The sequence below is a fragment of the Panthera onca genome, chromosome B1, assembly GCF_046562875.1.
Source record: "Panthera onca isolate mPanOnc1 chromosome B1, mPanOnc1 haplotype 2, whole genome shotgun sequence".
Taxonomy (NCBI): domain Eukaryota; kingdom Metazoa; phylum Chordata; class Mammalia; order Carnivora; family Felidae; genus Panthera; species Panthera onca.
The window spans coordinates 108,403,839-108,425,508 of NC_138342.1; the positions used below are offsets into that span (position 1 = coordinate 108,403,839).

General features: G+C 38.1%; 2 protein-coding genes across 4 annotated transcripts in view; one reads left to right on the top strand and one right to left on the bottom strand.

Annotated features, from left to right (window-relative positions):
• The window catches only part of MFSD8 (major facilitator superfamily domain containing 8), a 143,550-nt gene that overhangs the window by 55,949 nt on the left and 65,931 nt on the right, over nt 1-21,670 (bottom strand). For all 3 annotated transcript variants that reach the window (XM_078445762.1, XM_078445761.2, XM_078445763.2), the window contains exons 2-4: nt 15,537-15,669; nt 14,768-14,947; nt 857-948 (exon numbers count right to left, since the gene is read on the bottom strand). In XM_078445762.1, coding sequence (XP_078301888.1) covers nt 857-948; nt 14,768-14,832 — 157 coding nt within the window. In that variant the 5' untranslated portion in view covers nt 14,833-14,947; nt 15,537-15,669. The remainder of the gene's footprint in view (nt 1-856; nt 949-14,767; nt 14,948-15,536; nt 15,670-21,670) is intronic.
• The window catches only part of ABHD18 (abhydrolase domain containing 18), a 44,544-nt gene continuing 37,872 nt past the window's right edge, over nt 14,999-21,670 (top strand). Inside the window, exon 1 of the mRNA XM_081795569.1 lies at nt 14,999-15,319. The gene's annotated coding sequence lies outside the window, so the exon portion shown is untranslated. The remainder of the gene's footprint in view (nt 15,320-21,670) is intronic.

The window sequence follows — 21,670 nt, forward strand, 5'->3', positions numbered from 1 at the left end:
GGGGAAGATAAAGCCAAGAGGAAGTTCCTAACGGGATTTTCATATGTTAAAGAAGATTCATAATACAACAGAGGCCTAGGAATTGTCAAGCTAAGGTTGTTTTTCCTCTAGTAAGGCATACATTAGGACAGTAGGGGGTTCCTGGAGAAAGCCCGAACTCCTTTCCTTAGTCATTTCTTTACAATCGCTGCCCTTTGTTAAAATAGTATATAAGCCCCCAGCTCTAACCATTTCTTTGGAGTTTTCACTTTTCTATAATGTATAGTGTATAGGTCTGTATAATGTAAAAATAACTAACATCAAATAAATGTATAAGCTTTTTTTCTTGTTGATCTGTCTTCCATTGCTTTATTTTGAAGGTACCAGCTACAGAACCTAAGAAAGTAGAGGAAAAGATTTGCCTCCCCACCATATATACAATAGACTATTATTTAGTCTTCAAAAGAAAGGAAATTCTGACTCATACTATAACATGGATGAACCTTGAGAATATTATGCTAAATAAAATCAACCATTTGCAAAAAGAAAAATACTGTATGATTTCACTTATATGAAATATCTAGAATCATCAAATTCAAAGAAACAGAAAGTATGGTGGTTTCCAGGGCCTGGGAGGAGGGGGAAGTGAGGAGTTGTTTAATGGGTAAAGAGTTTTAGTTCTGCAAGATGAAAACATTCTGAAGATTGGTTATTTAACCATGTAGATATATGTAACACTTCTGATCTTAGAAATGGGTAAGATGGGAAATTTTATGTGATTTTTACTAAAATACAAAATAATTAAAAAAATGAAGTGACATGAAAATAAGATACTTTATCTGAAATTTTTAAATTCTATATAATTTCTAATACTTACCTACACTGCTGAAAAACATAGTAAGATACAGAATCCTAATAGATATCCATCGGCTCTTATAATGCTCTTCAGTTTCTATAATATCCCATTCTCTAGGTGTAAAGAAGAAAAAAGTAGTTTAATGTTATCTCATTATGTGCAAATCTTTCTGTGGCACAATTTTATTTTCTCTCTCCTAAAGTAATAAAAATGCTATGACAAAGCTATAATTTATTAATATTGATATTTGCTGTACTAATTATCTATGAATAAGCAATATTTCCGTGAATTTCCTTGGATTATACTTGTGCTTTATTACACATAGAAACTTGGGAGACATGAGGTAGCTTAAAAAGGCATAACATTTTGTCAACCAATTATTTTGATATCATTGACTTGCTACAAATTGAGTGTTGGAATTTGTCAAACTGACAAAATAAAGTCTATCAAAATAAATCAAATAAACTAGCTACAATTAGATCTCACACTGATGGGATATACAACTATTACATATTTTAAAAAAATGATTACTGTCATCATTATGACATGTTCTACTTGAGGACAGTAAATTGACTTTGCTGTAGGAAGCTATTTTGGCAGGGTACTTTCAGTAAAATTAATATAGAAATGACACCAGAAAAGTTTAATGTGACCTAAGACATTCCTAGTCCTGGGACCTCTAGAACACTTGCCTTTGCTCCAACATGAGTTACCAGACAAGTTCTGTTAGTTGACTAAAGAAGAGTCCAAGGTCCCTCTAGACTGGGTTGATCTCTCATATAAGCCTGTGACCTGGAGTAAGGGCAAGTATATTAAGCATACACACTACTTCAAGGGTCTAGGTGATACATGTATCATTACATTTTTACATACACATATAGAATGAGTTAACAAATTTACCTTAATATGAACAATATGTTTTCAAATAATTAAGATAAACACAACAGGCAAAATGCCTTCTTATGTTTAAAAGAAATTTTCTAAAATAGACCTTAGAGTTGTCAACTTAGTCTTCAAAAAAGAAACTTTTTTTTTCAGATGTGTTGTGACTGGGAGTGGTAGAGAGTGAATGAAGAAGAAAGATAACATTAATTAGATCTACTATGTGCCAGGTATGTTAGTTATTGATACAATATATATGAATATGCCATTCCATAAAAATAGACCTTTCACCATAATGTAGCATACTTGAAAAATAGCAGAATCCCAAAGGCCTATAAAGATCTTCCTTGACTTACAGTTGGGTTACCTTCCAACAAACCTATTGCAAGTTGGAAAAGATTAAGTTAAAAATGCATTTAATACATCTAACCTACCAAATATCAGAGCTTAATACCTCATTCTACCTTAAACAGGCTCAGAACACTAACATTAGCCTATGGTTGGGCAAAATCACCTAACACAAAATGTATTTCATTACAAAGTATTGAATATCTCATGTAATTTATAAAATACTGTACTAAAAATGAGAAATGCAATGTTTGTATGGGTACAATGGTTGGAAGTGTATAGATTGGCTACTCGGGTGATCACATGACTGATTGGGAGCTAAGGCTCGCTGCCACTGTCTCGCACTGCAAGAATATTCTACCATTCCTAGCCCAAGAAAAGATCAAGATTCAAAACGTGAAACATGGTTTCTACCAAAAGTGATCACTTTCGCACCAATGTATCGTTGAAAAATCTTAAGTTAAACCATTATAAGTTGGGGACCATCTGTATTTGGAAATCAGTATTTTGGAATTTGGAATACATAATGCAGATGATTACATAGCAGGAAAAGGTATGCACCATTCAATCCCACAGCACTGTATTCTGGTATTACTTCCAGCACTGGGTATTACACTTTTAATGAACCCATTATTATTTCCTGGAGATCAAAAATTAAACTGACCATCATAAATAAGAACTATCATTAAAATAAGCCTGGGGGCGCCTGGGTGGCTCAGTCGGTTAAACGTCCGACTTTGGCTCAGGTCATGATCTTGCGGTTTGTGAGTTTGAGCCCCATGTCAGGCTCTGTGCTGACAACTTGGAGCCTGCAGCCAGCTTCAGATTCTGTGTCTCCCTCTCTCTCTGTCCCTCCCTCACTCACACTCTGTCTCTCTCTCCTTCAAAAATAAATAAACGTTAAAAAAAAAATAAGCCTGAAAATGTCAAATAACTGTTTTGCTCAGATCTTATCTAAGTTAGGAAACCAGAGAAGTAAATAATTTGATTGTGAAAAAAATGTAATAAAATTGTTTATTTGAGAGACTTCAACTCGATTTGGAGCTCAGTCAAAACTTCCTTTTTTTAATGAGAGCTATTAAATATTGAAGGAATGACAGAATTATAAAATCACTATTTAATAACTAGTTTCCATGTAATAATGGATGAAAGCAAGGGTCATTCATGGATACAAAAACAACTGGTTGAAAGGTTGGTGAGGACAGGATAGTCACAGGGCCTCAAAGTATCACCTCACTATCTACTTTCCAATTACAAAATGGAAAATTAAGTTTTATACCACTCACCCTCTTTTTGTTTTTATTTTTAGAGAGAGGGACACACACACACGCACACACACACACAGATGCAAGTGGGGGAGGAGAAGACAGGGAGGCACAGAATTTGATGCAGGCTCCAAGCTGTCAGCATAGAGCCCAATGTGGGGTTCGAACTCATGAACCACGAGATCATGACCTGAGCCGAAGTTGGACATTTAACTGACTGAACCACCCAGGCACCCCAGCAGTCACTCCCTTAACCAAGTGGTCAAGCTTGGCATCCCCAATAGTGGGATGGCCTAGCATTTGATGTCTTCTAACATTAATATATTGACATATTCTCAACATAACCCGTGGGATGTCCATGCCAGGAATGTTTGACGAGGACCTATTTAAAAAAAAACACACACACACACACACAAAAACAGGCCAGGGGAGGGACCAAGATGGTGGAACAGCATGGAAGTTTTTTTGCATCCCTTGTCCTGAAATACAGCCAGATCAACACTAAACCATTCTGCACACCTAGAAAACTGATTTGAGGATTCACACAACAATCTGCACAACCTGAACCAGATAATTCAGCAGGTACTCAACACAGAGAGGTGAATTGGAGGAGAAAGTTGTGGAGGGCACAGAGCTGGTTTTGCTTGTGGAGAGAGGACGGAGATGGGGAGAGTACAGAAAGCATCCCCCCTGCCCGAAAGCAGCTGGAGAGAAAAGAAAGTATGCAAGGGGCTGAACAAAAAGGGAGAAAGGAGCAAAGAGAGAAGATTTAAATTCTATTAAGACTATAAACGGGGGGAGTCCAGAGTCTGAAGCTCTGCAGCTTGATACGTGGTGGTGCACTGGTAGGAAGGGTGAATCCCCAGGAGCAGTGGGTGAGGTCCTCAGGGTCCTCAGGTCACACAGGGAGAGGCAGTTCCCTTGCTGGGAGGACATCTGGTAGAAGCTGTGCAGCCTCCCCACAGGCAAAGGTCCAGTGGACCCCGGACAACAACCACATTGGCTGGTGCTGGAACAAGGATGTTAAGGGGTAAGCCTGGTGCCAGATGTGTGTGATTTTCCATAATCCCTGAAATGCTGCTGCTACATGACCACGTGAACTTTTTCTGGGGTGGGCTGGCACCCAGATGCGGTCCCTGGGCATCAGCAGCAGCATGGGGTTCCTGGGGTAGGGCCGGCACCCAGCCATTGCTCAGTGAGACCCTTCCCAAGAAGGTCTGAGCTGGTCAACGCCACAGTCCCTCAGAAGTGAGGGGTTGGGAAACACACCCACATCTGAGATAAAACTCAGGAGGGAGGTGCCACCAGGCAACCTGGTGGCTTGGTCATGGACAGTGTAAAAGCGGGGGAGTGGATGGAAGCTGGAGAAAAAGGAGGGGTGTGCAATTGCTGGTTGGGGAGAGCACAGAGTTCTGATACTAGAGGCTGGGTAGATGGGTGATGACATTTTCACACCTCCCACACAAGCACATTCACGCCTACATGTGCCACAGCAATCCACCCCAGTAAACTAAGCAGCGGCATCTAATAGAGAATGGAGCTGATACACCAAGCCCTGCCCAACTGGACCAACCTCACTCTCCAGAAACAACACAAGTCTCTCCACCTGCTTAGTTTATGGACTATAAAATGCTTCATAGTTTGACTTCTAGGGGAAACTGATGTAATTTCAATCGTACTTCAGTCTGTTTGCTGAACCAACTATTCAACTTTTTTTCCTTTCTTTTCTTATTCTTGAATATATAAAGAGAAAAAAATTTATTTTTATTCTCCATTTCTATCAAAAATATTTTTAATTTTTTTCTATATATTTTTTTACTTTTTTGTAAATTTTTCTTTTTTTAAATTTTTTTTAACGTTTATTTATTTTTGAGACAGAGAGAGACACAGCATGAATGGGGGAGGGTCAGAGAGAGAGAGGGAGACACAGAATCTGAAACAGGCTCCAGGCTCTGAGCTGTCAGCACAGAGCCCGACGCGGGGCTCGAACCCACAGACCGCGAGATCATGACCTGAGCCGAAGTCGGCCGCCTAACCGACTGAGCCACCCAGGCGCCCCTTTTTTGTAAATTTTTCAAATTCTATTTTTTTACTTCCATCATTTCATTTTATTCTTTCATTGTATTCATTTTTTCAAATTTTCAAACATTTTCCTTTTTTTTTCTTTTATCTTTCCCTTTTTTCTCTAATCTATCAAGCTCATTTTAGCAACAAGACCAGAACACACCTAGGATCTAGCAACCTTTATTTGATTTTTGTGTGTTGCTTTTAATTTTTTAATTTTAATTTTTTTACCTTATTAATTCTTTTTCTTCCTTCAAAATGATGAAATGAAGGAATTTACCCCAAAAGAAAGAACAGGGAGAAATGACAGCCAGGGACTTAATCAACACAGATACAAGCAAGATGTCTGAACCAGAATTTAGAATCACGATAATTAGAATACTAGCTGGAGTTGCAGATTAGAATCCCTTTCTGCATAGATAAAAGCTAGTCAGGATGAAATAAAAAGTGCTATAATTGAGCTGCAATCTCCAATGGATGCCACAGCAGCAAGAATGGAATGAGGGAGAGCAGCAAATCAGCAATACAGAGGACAAATTTATGGAGAACAATGATGCAGAAAAAAAGAAGGAGACTAAGGCAAAAGAGCATGATTAAGAATTAGAGAAATCAGTGACTCATCAAAAAGGAACAGCATCAGAATCATAGGGGTCCCAGATGAAGAGAGAGAGAAAGGGGTAGAAGAGTTATGTGAACAAATCATAGTGGAAAAGTTCCTAACCTGGGGAAAGACACAGAAATCAAAATCCAGGAAGCATAGAGGACTCCCATTAGTTTTGACAAAAACCAACCATGAACAAGGCATATCATAGTCAAATTCACAAAATACTCAGGCAAGGAAAGAATCATGAAAGCAGCAAGGGAAAAAAAGTCCTTAACCTACAAGGGAAGACAGATCAGGTTTGCAGCAGACCTATCCACAGAAACTTGGCCAGAAAAGAATGGCAGGATATATTTGATGTGCTGAATCGGAAAAATATGCAGCCAAGAATTCTTTATCCAGAAAGGCTGTCATTCAAAATAGAAGTAGAGATAAAAAGTTTCCCAGACAAACAAAACTTAAAGGAGTTTGTGACCAATAAACCATCTCTGCAAGAAATTTTAAGGGGGACTCTCTGAAGGGAGAAAAGATGGGGGAAAAAAAAAAAGACCAAAAGCAACAAAGACTAGAAGGGACAGGAGAACACCACCAGAAACTCCAAATCTACAGGCAACATAATGGCAATAAATTTTTATCTCTCAGTACTCACTGTAAATGTCAATGGACTAAATGCTCCAATCAAAAGACACAGGGTAACAGAATGGATAAGAAAACAAGATCCATCTATATGCTGTTTGCAAGAGACCCAATTTAGACCTAAAGACACCTAAGGATTGAAAGTAAGGGGATGGAGAACTGTCTATCATGCTAGTGGTCACCAAAAGAAAGCCAGAGTAGCCATACTTATGTCAGACAGTCCAGATTTTAAAATAAAGACTGTAACAAGAGATGAAGAAAGGTATTATATCATAATTAAGGGGTCTATCCACCAAGAAAATCTAACAATTGTAAACATTTATGCTCCAAATGTGAAGCACCAAAATATATAAATCAATTAATCACAAACGTAAAGAAACTCATCGATAGTACTACCAGAATAGTAGGAGATTTCAACACCCCACTCACAGCAATGGACAGATCATCCAATCAAAATATCAACAAGGAAACAATGGCTTTGAATGACACACTGGACCAGATGGACTTAACAGATATATTCAGAACATTTCATCCTAAAGCAGCAGAATACACATTCTTCTCCAGTGCACATGGAATGTTCTAAAGAATAGATCACATACTGGGACACAAATCAGCCCTCAACAAGTACAAAAAGGTCAAGATCATACTGTGCATATTTTCAGACAACTCTATGAAACTCGAAATCAACCACAAGAAAAAATGTGGAAAGATAACGAATACTTGGAGACTAAACACCATCATACTAAAGAATGAATGGGCTAACCAAGAAGTTAAAGAGGAAATTGGGGCACCTAGGTGGCTCAGTCAGTTGAGCGTCCGACTTCAGCTCAGGTCATGATCTCAAGGTCCATGAGTTCGAACCCCACACCGGGCTCTGTGCTGAGGGCTCAGAGCCTGGAGCCTGTTTCAGATTCTGTGTCTCCTTCTCTCTCTTTGACCCTTTCCCGTTCATGCTCTGTCTCTGTCTCAAAAATAAATAAACGTTAAAAAAATTTTTTTTTAAATAAATAAAAGAAGTTAAAGAGGAAATTAAAAAGTACATAGAAGTGAATGAAAATGATAACACCACAACCCAAAACCTCTGGGACACAGCAAAGGCGGTCACAAGAGGGAAGTATATGGCAATCCAGGCCTTTGCAAAGAAGGAAGAAAGGTCACAGGTAGACAACTTAACCTTACACCTTAAAGAGCTGGAAAAAGAACAGCAAATAAAACCCCAAACCAGCATAAGATAGGAAATAATAAGGATCAGAGCAGAAATCAATGCTATCAAAACCAAGAAAACAGTAGAACAGATGATTATTTCAAAGAATTAAAAAATTGACAAACCCTCACCCAATTTGATCAAAAAGAAAAAGAAAAGGACCCAAATAAATAAAATCAAGAATGAAAGAGGAGAGATCACAACCAACATAGCAGAAATAAAAACAATAATAAGAGAATATTATAAGCAATTATATGCCAATAAAATTGGCAATCTGGAAGAAATGGACAAATTCCTAGAAACATAAATTACTAAAACTGAAATAGGAAGAAATAGAAAACTTGAACAGACCCATAACCAGTAAAGAAATCGAATTACTAATCAAAAATCTCCCAAAAAACAAGAGTCCAGGGCCAGATGGCTTTTCAGGGGAATTCTACCAACATTTAAAGAAGAGTTAACACCTATTCTCTTGAAGTTGTTCCAAAAAATAGAAATGGAAGGAAAACATCCAAACTCTTTCCATGAAGCCAGCATTACTTGATTCCAAAACCAGACAAAGACCCCACTAAAAAGGAGAACATAGACCAATTTCCCTGATGAACACGGATGCAAAAATCCGCAACAAGATACTAGCCAACCAGATCCAACAATACATTACAAAAACTATTCACCATGACCAGGTAAGATTTCTACCTGTCATGCAGGGCTGGTTCAATATCCACAAAACAATTAATGTGAAACATCACATCAATAAAAGAAAGGGCAATAATCACATGATCCTCTGAACAGATGCAGAGAAAGCATTTGACAAAAAAACAGCATCATTCTTGATAAAAACCCTCAGGAAAGTAGGGATAGAAGGATCATACCTTGAGGTCATAAAAGCCATATACAAAAGACCCAACGCTAATATCATCCTCAATGGGGAAAAATTGAAAGCATTTCCCCTTAGGTCAGGAGCAAGACAGGGAGGTCCACTCTCACCACTGTTATTCAACATAGTATCGGAAGTCTTAGCCTCAGCAATCAGACAATACAAAGAAATAAAAGGCATCCAAATCGGCCAGCAGGAGGTCAAATTTTCTCTCTTCACAGATGACATGTTACTCTAAATGGAAAGTCCAAAAGACTCCACCAAAAAACTGCTAGAACTGATCCATGAATTCAGCAAAGTAGCAGGATACAAAATCAATATACAGAAATTGGTTGCATTCCTATACACCAATAATGAAGCAACAGAAAGAGAAATCAAGGAACTGATCCCATTTACAACTGCACCAAAAACCATAAATACCTAGGAATAAATCTAACCAAAGAGGTAAAAAAAAAAATCTATACACTGAAAACTATAGAAAGCTTATGAAAGAAACTGAAGAAGACACAGAAAAATGGAAAAATATTCCATGCTTCTGGATAGGAAGAACAAATACTGTTACGTCAATACTACCCAAAGCAATCTACATATTTAAGGCAATACCTATAAACACCAGCATTCTTCACAGAGCTAGAACAAACAATCCTAAAATCTGTATGGAACCAGAAAAGACCCCGAATAGCCAAAGCAATCTTGAAAAAGAAAACCAAAGCTGGAGGCATCACAATCCCGGACTTCAAGATGTATTACAAAGCTGTAATCATCAAGACAGTATGGTACTGGCATAAGAACAGACACTCAAATCAATGGAACAGAATAGAGAACCCAGAAATGGACCCACAAACGTATGGCCAACTAATCTTTGACAAAGCAGGAAAGAATATTCAATGGAATAAAGACAGTCTCTTCAGCAAGTGGTGCTGGGAAAACTGGACAATGACATGCAGAAAAAGGAACCTGGACCACTTTCTTACACCCTACACAAAAATAAAGTCAAAATGGATGAAAGACCTAAACATAAGACAGGAAGTCATCAAAATCCTAGGCGAGAAAGCAGGCAAAAACCTCTTTGACCTCGGCTACAGCAACTTATCTAACACGTGTCCAGAGGCAAGGGAAACAAAAGCAAAAATGAATTACTGGGACCTCATCAAAGTAAAAAGCTTCTGCACATCGAAGGAAACAATCAACTAAACTAAAAGGCAACTGACAGAATGGGAGAAGATATTTGCAAATGACATATCAGATAAAGGGTTAGTATCCAAAATCTATAAAGAACTTCTCAAATCAACGCCCCCAAAACAAATAATCAGGTGAAGAAATGGGCAAAAGGCATGAATAGACACTTCTCCAAAGAAGACATCCAGATGGCCAACTGACACACAAAAAGATGCTCAACATCACTCATCATCAGGGAAATACAAATCAAAACCATAATAAGATACCACCTCACACCTGTCAGAATGGCTACAACTCCAGGCAACAACAGATGTTGATGAGGATGCAGAGAGAGATGATATCTTTTGCACTGCTGGTGGGAATGCAAACTGGTGCAACCACTCTGGAAAACAGTATGGAGGTTCTTCAAAAAATTAAAAATAGAACTACCCTACGACACAGCAATTGCACTACCAGGTATTTATCCATGGCATACAGGTGTGCTGTTTCGAAGGGACACATGCACCCCAATGTTTACAGCAGCACTATCAACAATAGCCAAAGTATGGAAAGAGCCCAAATGTCCATCAATGAATGAGTAGATAAAGAAGATGTGGTATATATATACAATGGAGTATTACTCGGCAACCAAAAAGAATTAAATCTTGCCATTTGCAGCAATGTGTATGGAACTAAAGGGTATTATACTAAGTGAAATTGGCCGGAGAAAGATAAATATCATAAGACTCAACTCATATGATGACTTTAAGATATAAAACAGATGAACATAAGGGAAGGGAAGCAAAAATAACATAAAAACAGAGAGGGGGACAAAACATAAGAGACTCTTAAATACAGAAAACAAACAAAGGGTTGCTGGAAGGGTTGTGGGAGGGGGGATGGGTTCAGTGGGTAAGGGGCTTAAGGAATCTACTCCTGAAATCACTGTAGCACCATGTGCTAACTAACTTGGATGTAAATTATAAAAAATAAATAAATTATAGAAAAAATGAAATATTCCTATTAAGAAAAAAAAGAAGAAACAGTTCAAGGGCACCTGGCTGGCTCAGTCAGTGGAGCATGGGACTTTGATCTCAGGGTCAGTGGTTCAAGCCCCAAGTTGGGCATGAAACCTATTTAAAATAAAGATTTGGGGAGGGTGGGTGATGGGTATTGAGGAGGGCACCTGTTGGGATGAGCACTGGGTGTTGTATGGAAACCAATTTGACAATAAATTTCATATATTGAAAAAAAAATAAATAAAATAAAGATTTAAAAAAAAGAAGAAGAAACAGGCCAAACATCCAGAATGTGAGATGTTCTACAGAACACTGACCTAGACTTGTTAAAGGATTCAATGTTGGGAAGAATAGAGAGAAAAGATCAGGGAACAGTTACAGGTTGAGAGAGTATAAAAAACCTATAATAATGCATGGCCATTAGTTGGATCCTATTTTAAAAAAAAACAATAGCTATAAAGTACAGTTTTGGAACAAATGAATATTCTTCAGTTTAGACTGTATATTGCATGATATTCTGCATTAGTATTATATTTTTACCTATGATAACAGTGATGCAGTTGTATAAAAGAATGTTTATATTTTGAGAAGATGCAGGCTACACACTGAAATACTTGGGATAAAAGTGTCATGATATCTGCAACCTACTTTTCAGTAGTTTGGCAAAAGAGAGCTGTATGTGTATAGAGATTTGAGGAGTGTGAACAAGGCTAATGGTTAGTCACAGGGTATACAGGTGTTCATTGTACCACTTTTTCAACTTTTCTATGGATTTGAAATTTTTCAAAATAAAGAAATTTACTTTTTCCTTCTTTTTAATTCAAAAAGTATAATTTTAGTGAAGAAGTATATCTTTCTACTTTGTTAGAGAGAGTAAGAACATTGGAGAGTATAGCTGTTCTTCAATGAAGTTTCAATTTTTACTGTATTTTGTTAATTTTGATGATTCAACCATGTCACATGGCTAAGACTGAGTTTCTAAGGTTTCTGGCTTGTATTTCAAAGGCACAAGAATGAATGCTGCACTTCCAAGGCAATTTCTTTAACTTTTTGATTCCTTTCGACTATTACTGCTGTCATCTGATATTAGTTCTCCGTTTGAGATTCTCCTTTAAGTGAAATTATAATGTTAGAGTTTTGTCCCGCTCAACATTTTCATTTCAAACTATAATACATCAAATGATAATATGTGTATCAAGCCTGTAACTTAAAAACTAGAAAGAATTCATGATATGCTGGAGTGAATTGGTCACCAAAATAAGTTAGATAAAAGTTAACAGAAATAAAGTGCCAAATTTAGGTTCAATAGATCATTATTTAATACAAGGAGCCTTGGATAAATAGCAGTACTTTATTTTCAAAAAATGATTCTAGATTTACTGGGGGGAAAATAAAATTACACATTTATTAGAGAGAGCATCTGTGAACTACTGAAGAGCAAAAAAGAACCTATATTCAAAGAAGATAAGAGAAAGAAGTGTGTGCTCACTGACAGAATAGTGTAATGGTATTACCATTCACTAAATTCTGTTACAGAATTTAGAAGACAGAAATAAGTTCAGAATGTTCTATAAGGATATGCTCTACAAGACCAGAAGTCATAGCAATATTTGTATTACAGAAATTAGGCTGGAGTTGCAAAGAAAAATTTTAAGCACCTGTAACATTTTAGGATATTCTAAGAAAGGGATCAGCAAACTATAGTCCTCAATCCAAACCCAGCCTATCACCTGTTTCTAGATCACCAGTGAACTAAGAATAGTTGTTACTATTTGAACATATTTGTGAGTACTTGTGATCAACTTAATAGAAAACATTAACTTTTGGGGCGCCTGGGTGGCTTAGTCGGTTAAGCGTGCAACTTCATTTCAGGTCATGATCTCACGGTTCATGAGTTCGAGCCCCGCATCAGGTTCTGTGCTGACAGCTCAGAGCCTGGAGTCTGCTTTGGATTCTGTGTTTCCCTCTCTCTCTGCCCTCCCCCACTCACACGCTGTCTCTCTTTCTCTCAAAAATAAACATTAGAAAAAAATTTTTTTAAAAGAAAACATTAACTTTTAACTCTGTTAAGCAAAATGCCACCCCTGAAATCTATTCCTCATTGATTTGTATTACAAAAAGATTTTACTCATTTATTATAAATTTCATTACCAAATTTTTTTGTGAGAATTTGTTTTCTTTCTTGCTATCTAAGTACCTGTATCTTTGATTTTGCCTCTTGTTCTACAAAGCCTAAAATATTTACCATCAGGACCTTTACAGAAAAAGTTTGCCAACCTCTGTTCTCTCAAACATTGTAGACAGAGTTAGTGGAGACCACCCAGGACTCATCAGACCAATAAACTAAAACTAACCTTCCTAGTGAGGAAAAGTTGGTGGTGAACCAGGCTGAAGTTCCTACAATTTACTCAAAGTGAATACCGCCCGTCCATTACATATTTCTTCACTTTACTAGAGAATCCAACTGTATTTTTAAAGATGGTATACTTATTGAATTATTCTCAAAATATCTTATTTTTAAAATGCTAAATCTAGGATCTCAGTCAGGTACTGTTTATGGACAGAACATCTGAATTTAGATGCACCTTAATGAGCCTCAATCACAAGGACATAATCAAAGCCAAAAGTAAGTCCTTTTTTAAAAGCAATTTGGACACAGTGACAGAATGTATAGCAAGACCACATCTAACCATTAACTCAAAGATCCTGAATCTATCTGGAAGATAGCCAAGAACCTGGAAGAAGCAGAAGTTTGAGAAATCCAAATGTGGCAATCTATGCACTGAAACACGTGCATTTGACTAATAAGACAGATTGTTAGCCCTAGTCATAGCTTCCATATTCTAACTACACATAGTTCTATTAAGCTTAGATATGGTTTTCAAAATAGCAGCAAACAAGAAGTCTGAAAATAAAGTTGGGAGAAGAGAGGTTGCTGACAGAAACAAAAACAAAAGTTGTCAAAAGATAATAAAAACATTATGGGGAATAGTCAGCCACCAACAGAATAGGCAGAAAAACTAAAAAGTAAACAGAAAACATTAAAAGTGTAGCAAGTGCAGAATAAATTGATAAGAAAGTGTAAGAAAGTAGTGTAGAAGAAAAAAACTAATATAGAAGCAAATAGTCCAAAATGTCTCAATAGGCCCTGAGGACATCACTCTATTATGACACATTTCAACATTGATAATAATTGTATTGATCTCAATTTAAAATATAGGTAATCTGCAATGCCTATATTCCGTTTAGTAAACTGGGGACCAGAGAGATACACTGTCCAGAGTTTCAAACAAAGTGGTTAAAATAAATGTTTGGTGCTTTAGAGACAAATGAGCAAAAATTAACATGGTGGTTGACAGCTTAACTGCGCATTAATTTACTTGATAAATTAGGCTTCAAACATAATGATACTTAATTCCATTTTCTTAAAAACAAAAATTCTTAATTGCGGAGTAAGAGACAAACTGTAACAATTCTAAATTGCTGTCCATAAACTAGGATTAAAATAACTGGAAATGATAAAGGGCGACCTAAGAGAGGTATCTTCAAGCATCGATTAAAACCCTCATTTCGGAACTTCTGGGAGACGTGTAAAGTGATGAGTTCTGTAGAGGAATGCAGAATGTAGACACTTAAAGGCTGCAACACTGTTGGAATGAAGGCAGTTTGAGTTTCTCTGACAGCTTCACCAGAACCCTCTGGCTCACCGCGGACCTCTTTTCTCAGGCGCAGGAGCACATCTCCCTGTCTCACCCGACCGGCCGCAGCCTCCCGCCGCCCTGAGACCCATCTTTCCGTTCCGTAAGGCTGACGCCAGGAAAGAGGCCAGTCCCAATAGCGCAGGAAGATAAGGGGGCTTTCTCCCAACATCCGCTCACCTGCTTCCGGGTGTGCGGTCGCCTAAGAGCGGCTCCTGCTCCGTGTCGATCCCCGGACTCGCCATAGTTACACCGCCTACGAGGCGGAGGCCTACTCTCGCGACACCTCCTGCTCCCCTCCCTTCTCACTTGGCCAAAGCTGTCAAAAGAAGCCGGCAAGTGCGCGTGCGCGCCCACCAACTAGAAGTGGGTGGAGCGCCCCGAGGTCAGTGACGGAGTCACGGCGTAGTCTGGACCCGGCAGGGCGGGAAGAGGTCAGGGGCGGGGCCCTGTGTCCTAGCTTTCTTACGTCCATCGGTACCTCGTTGCCTCCCAGGACTTCGTGGGGAACAGCGGGGGAGGGGTTAAGGGCGTGGCTAAACGGCTACCCCGCCCCGGGCTCGTCCCTCTCTGTAGGCTTCGCTTTCTGCGCCCCCTTGCTCCTACGTGCCTGGAGAGGTTGCAGTCGCTGCAGTTGGGGCTCCGACCGAAGGCAAGTTCTGGGAGCCCCGGAAGGACAGTGCCGGGAGGCTCGGCCAGCTGGACAGCAGGCGCCCTAAGAACGGCCATTGGGTAAGTAGCCGGTCCAGGCCGCACTCCCCCAGCCTTCAGCACTGCGTACGTGCCAGGAGGCAGGGACTGGGGGCGCAGGGCTTGGCCGGAGACGCGGGGGCGCGCTCTGGCCGACCCGGGTGAGTTAGGCTGGCAGGCGGTCCCTTTACCCCTATGGAGGGTGGAATTGTCTCGGTGCTGTTGTTTTCTCGCTCCGCTAACTACAAAGGCATCTTACCGGTAGTGCCTTGTTTGGGCCTGGATGGTGGTTCTGAAGGTGGGGACCCTCAAATCGGCATCTTACTGCTGCCTGCGCCGACTGGGGGATTCAGTCAAGCACGATGCCACTCAGCAGACCCTGCCGCTGTAACCTACGGGTTAGAAAAGGCACAGCACCAGTTTAGCGGTGACCAGCTCCTTTCATAATAAAGATGACATTTTTCGAAAATATGGGGTTTTTTCCCCAGTAGATTTTGATGCTCTCTTTCCTTGTACTTACATATTAGCATCTTACAAGTAGGCTTCTGAGCTAATTAGTACCAGTAGTCATTATATGTCATAATTATTGTTTTGTTAGTGCCAATACATTCTCATGTGATTTCATTTGATAACAACTGTCCTATGAGATAGATAAAACAGACACATTTATATTTCACAGAGAACTAAGGTTCAGACAAGTTGATAACTTACTCAGAGTCACTTGGTGTAAAAGTGGCAGAATTGGGATTCAATTCGATTCTTTCAACCAATATTTATAAGCAGTTACCCTATGCCAGGCCCTATATTAGTTATATGTTGTGTGGTAAATGCCATCAGTTCTAACCTTTGTCTTTTTTGTGACCTTCTTGTGTTTATCCTGTCAGGCACATGAACAGCTAGACTCGAAATGTGTTTTCTGTTAGTTCAGAATTATTTTCTGAATCCAGACTTGACTCTTTGTGCTTGGATTCAGTCTTGCAAATTTGTCTAACAACTCACAAAAACTTACCAGATTCCTATGACTGGTTCCAAAAAAGTACATAGGTGAAAACAAAAAAATAGGTTAGGTTTCTTTTGTTTTGTTTTGTTTTGTTTTTGCCATAATGTTGCTTTAATGTATCATTGACTTTTTTTTGAAACCCTGAAGTCTAGTAGTCTAGCACAGTGTGTGTGTGTGTGTTTCACATGGGACTTTTTTAACTAGTATTGCACCAAGCAGAATGATTGCTAAATAAATACATGTTGAGTGAGTGATTATTGAATTACCTCATTTAATCCCTACAACAATTCTCTGAGTTGGGATTATGTCAAGCATACAAGGAAATTGAAAGCATGGAGAATAATTAATTTGCCTAGGATCATACGTTAATAAGTAACAGAGCTAGAATCCAAGAAACACAGGACTCCTGAGTGTAAAGCCTGTGCTTTTTTTCATCAGCAGCCTTCCTATGAAAATATTTTTAAGAAGAATCTTTTCCTATGTCTCTTAAAATATATCAAAACAGTTGATCAATTTTTATATAAATTGAACAATTTGCTATGTGTGTATAGTAGGCCAGATACTAGTCCCCTTTTATAGGTTAAGGTGGCTTACTCAAGGTCACATAGCTAGTGAAGGAACCCAGGTCTTCTGACACTGCTATTTTCCATTGCTACCTCCAAGTGATGACTTTAGACCACAAAAGTACATGGAATGACTATGTGTAAAACAAGTGAAATCTAAATAAGCTCTGTGTATTATACCATAGGGGAAAAGAAAGAAAGAAAGAAAGAAAGAAAGAAAGAAAACCATTTCTTAGGAACAGTGTACCCAAACAAAGTAAATATTTAAAAAACCTTTTAAAAATCTTAATTACTTTCTTTAATGCCCATGGAAAAGAAGAACTAAGTTTGAAAAGAGATTAGATTATTTGCTGAATGTTTCACATAAGGATATGAGACAATCCACCAGTTATATTTCCTTAGATGACTGCTTAAAATAGATAGCCACCCCTCAAAATGAACAGATAAACTTCCTATTTATGGATTAACTTTGTGAGGATAAAAATCCAGGAAAAATTAGGATTGCATTGTTTAAATGCTTAACTATTAGAGTGATAGATAAAAGTACTATATGGTATATAGACTCTGAGTGCCACTTTAGCAATAGTGCTCATTTCTAGGAAAGACTTTTCATTCTTCTGCGCTGTAGTAGAACTACTTTTGTTGAAGTGTGTTTTTGTAGAAGTACTTTGATGTTTCCTTTTGTGTTGGCTTTATAAAACTATAGATAACATTTGTATCAGTTTGGCTTTATACATACTTAAAAAAAAATGGGTCCTGTCTCTGCAGAAACTCACTGGTGTCAATCCAGCCTGACATAAAGTCTTTAAGTATCAGATGTGCCTCTAGATGATGCCTCCTTTTGGTGAATTGGACTTATTGCTACTCTGGACTTTATTTGTTCATGGCATTGGATACCAGTTAGCCCTGTTTAGAAGACTTATGTTTTAGAATGTCCCAGAAATCAATATTAATATTGTTCTTGGAACTGAAACTGGACTTAAGAGGTTCTGTGTAACCCTAATCTCCATAACCAAATTTATAGCAGGCTTTGTGTGTTCTTGATTTGCTTTCTGTAGCTTACTGGCAGGTTAATATAGCAAGGAGTATGCTGGTTCCAGATTTGGAGCGCTGACTGTTAAGGCCTATATTATATGGAATGAAAGTGATTTGGAAAGCTTTTCTGCTATAGGGTTGAAAATTAGAAATGACTAAATGACTTAGACATCTAATAAACATTGTACTTTAGAAAATATTTGAAGAGTTTATTGTTCTCAGGTCTTTTCCTGCTTCCCTTGAACTTACTTTTGTATATTTGCCTTTGTTTACCAACTAAGAAAGAATATTGTATAGAAAAATGGGATGTCTAATGAGCAGTTTAGTACTTTTCTCCTTATTGTAAAATTTGAGTATTGGAATTTTGCTTTTTTAAAAAAAATGCCTATTTAGTTTTGAGAGAGATAGCACGTGTGAGCAGGTGAGGGGCAGAGAGAGGGCGACAGAGGATCTGAAGCAGTCAGCCCAACATGAGGCTCGAGCTCATGAACCCACCAGCTCATGACCTGAGCTGAAGTTGGATGCTCAACCAACTGAGCCACCCAGGCCCCTGCTTTTTTTTTTTTTTTTTTTTTTTTTTTAATACTAACGGGGAATCTGCTAATTGCTGTTTATGCCACGGATGCTAGAAAGGAAGACATCAACCCCATCCTTTTCCCCCACTATAGAGAAAATAAATGGTCTCTGATGATGTTATGTTACATGGCAAAGTTGATGGGATGACACTCCTATGGTTACATTAGGTTTTATTTTAGATTCCATCTTGCTAGCACATTCTCACTCTCCTGTTGGCCTTGAAGAAGTAAGCTGCCCTTTTGTGAACTCCTATGGAAGACAGCCGTATTGTAGGGAACCATAGATAGCCCTTCGGAACTGAGGTTGGCCTCTGGCTAACAAACAGCAAAATATCGAAACTCTTAGGCTGATAGCTGCAAACAAATCAATTCTGCCAACAACCTGAGTGAGCTTGGAAGCAGGTTCTTCTCCATTCAAGCTTCCAGAAGAGAACAGAGCCCAACTGACATTTTAATGGAAGCTAGATGAGACCTGGAAGCAGAAAACCCAGGTAGGCTGGGTTCTCTGAAACTAATCCTCAAGATGGGGGAAGTGAGAAGTTGGGGAAAACCAATTAAAGTGATTTGTTATTCAAATTATTCTATTTAAAGTGGCACCTGGGTGGCTCAGGTTGAGGTCCTGATCTCACATTGCTGAGGTCCAGTCCCAGTCCTGCATCGGGTTCTGCGTTGACAGTACAGAACCTGCTTGGAATTCCCACTCCCTCTCTCTTCCCCTACCCTGCTTGTGCTCACTCACTCTCTCTCAAAATAAATAAATGAACATTAAAAAAATTATTCTATTTAAAGGCCTTAGTGAGGTCTTCAAATATTTAAATTATGCAATGGCATATTGTTGAAGAGAATAAATAATACACGCTTTAAGTTCTGTTCTTAGACAATAGGATAATGAACTACTTATCCTTACTGAGAAAGTTATCAAGAGGGAAAGAAAGTATCAATTTACTTCTGAAAAATTTTATAGAGAGACTGTCAACTCCAATTTCTACATTTTTTCCCAGTTTTTTTATTGTGGTAAAATCATCATATAAAATGATTTATGTGTGGTACACATCATATAAAATTTACCATCTTAACCGTTTTTAAGTGTACATTCAGTGGTATTAAGTTCAGTCATACTGTTGTGCAAACAGTACCACCATCCATATATAGAATTCTTCATCTTACAAAACTGAAACTCTCTATACATTATACAATATTCCTGGCCCCCTTCCCTGTCCCCCCCAGCTTCTGGTAACTACCATTCCCCTTTCTATTTATGAATCTGGCTGCTCTATGTACCTCACAAAAGTAGAATCATTCAGTATTTGTCTTTTTGTGACTGGCTTGTTTCACCTAGCCAAGGTGAATGTAATGTAATGTCCTCAAAGTCCTCCATGTTGTAGCATGTTAGAATTCCATTCCTTCCTAAGGCTGCATAATATTCCATTGTATGTATACACCACATTTTGTTTATCCATTCATCATTGGTGGTCACCAATGATGGTGGTGGGTTTTTTCCATCTGTTAGCTACTAAACTATAAATTTTAAGAAAGCAGACACAACATGGCTAATTAAATAATTAGTGTTTGTTTTAGATGGAATACTGATTTTAGGAGTACCTTGTGACATATTTAATTATTTTAAAATCAATATTTATGTTGTGCCTGGGTGGCTCAGTCAGTTAAGTGTTCAACTTCAGATCAGGTCAAGACCTCACGGTTCATGAATTTGAGCCCCACGTCAGGCTCTGTGCTGACAGCTTGGAGTCTGGAGTCTGCTTCAGATTCTGTGTCTCCTCTCTCTGCCTCTCTCCCGCTCGTTCTCTTTCTCTCTCTCTCTCTCAAAAATAAATAAACATAAAAAAAAGATCCCTTCCAAAAAATAAAAATCAGTATTTACATTTTATTTATATCATTTTATAAGATTGGACAATTTATGGTTTTAATACAGTATTTTATAGTTGTATCTTTGCATTTGTGACGTTATTGTGACATTTGTGAGATATCTATGATTTATTTGATTTTCTAGCCCAGGAGTCACCAAACTATGGCTTATGGGCCAACCTGCCTGCTTTTGTATAGCCCATGAACTATGAATAGTTTGTACAGATAAAGGCTAGTGCTCAATTTAGTGATGGGGCATTAACATTGAACCCACTTTAAACAAAATCCCAAGAAAAAAAAATTCAGTCTTTTCATTAATAGACATATATTATAAAAGATTACCTATTATTATCATATTTTGAATTTCCTCAGTAAAATTTTGTGAATATTAGTTTTCTTTTTTGTGATTTTGGAAGGCAGCTATGCTCACCACTATACCACCAACGCACACTGTGATTTTGTATACCTACATAATACCTTTGAGTTCACCTCTTAGCTAGCAAAGTCTATAATATTTACTATCTAACTCTTTATAGAAAAGTTTGCAGGATCTCTCCTCTGTTCTATATGTAACATTGTTCTTTTGAGATACTATTTGTAAACATGTTACAACAGAAACTAAGATTTTATGTTTATATCGTTTATTTAATATTTTTCCATGCAGGGGGCACCTGGATGGCTCAGTTGGTTAAGTGTGTAACCATTGATACTGGCTTAGGTCATGATCTCACAGTCATTGGACTGAGGCCCATGTCCCACTCCATGCTGATCATGGAACCTGCTTGGGAATCTATCCTGCTCTCTGTGTCCCCCCACACCCCCAGGAAATAAATAAACATTAAAAAAAAATACTGTAAAACCTTGGGTTGTGAGTAACTTGTTCTGCGAGCGTTCCAGAAGACAAACATTTCCAATAAATTTTAACTTGATAAACAACTGTTGTCTTGCAATGTGAGTAGTATGTGATGCCAAATGTCACATGGTCACAACTGAGCCAATGGTTCTTGAAATTCGCTTCGATATACAAGTGCTTTGGATTATAAGCATGTTTCTGGAATGAAATCATGCTCACAAACCAAGTTTTTACTGTATGTTTTTCCATGCAGAATTCTATAAGGTATCATTTTGTAATTGGATATATTTAGTACAATTTTTTTTTAATATTCTTTAGGTTTTTTTTTTTTTTTTTTCATTTTCAGATAAATATTCTGTCCAAACTAGGTGTACTATTAAAGATATGTCAAGGGGCGCCTGGGTGGCTCAGTCGGTTAAAGCATCTGACTCCTGATTTCAGCTCAGGTCATGATCCACAGTTTGTGAGTTCAAGCCCCACGTTAGGCTCAGTGCTGAAGGT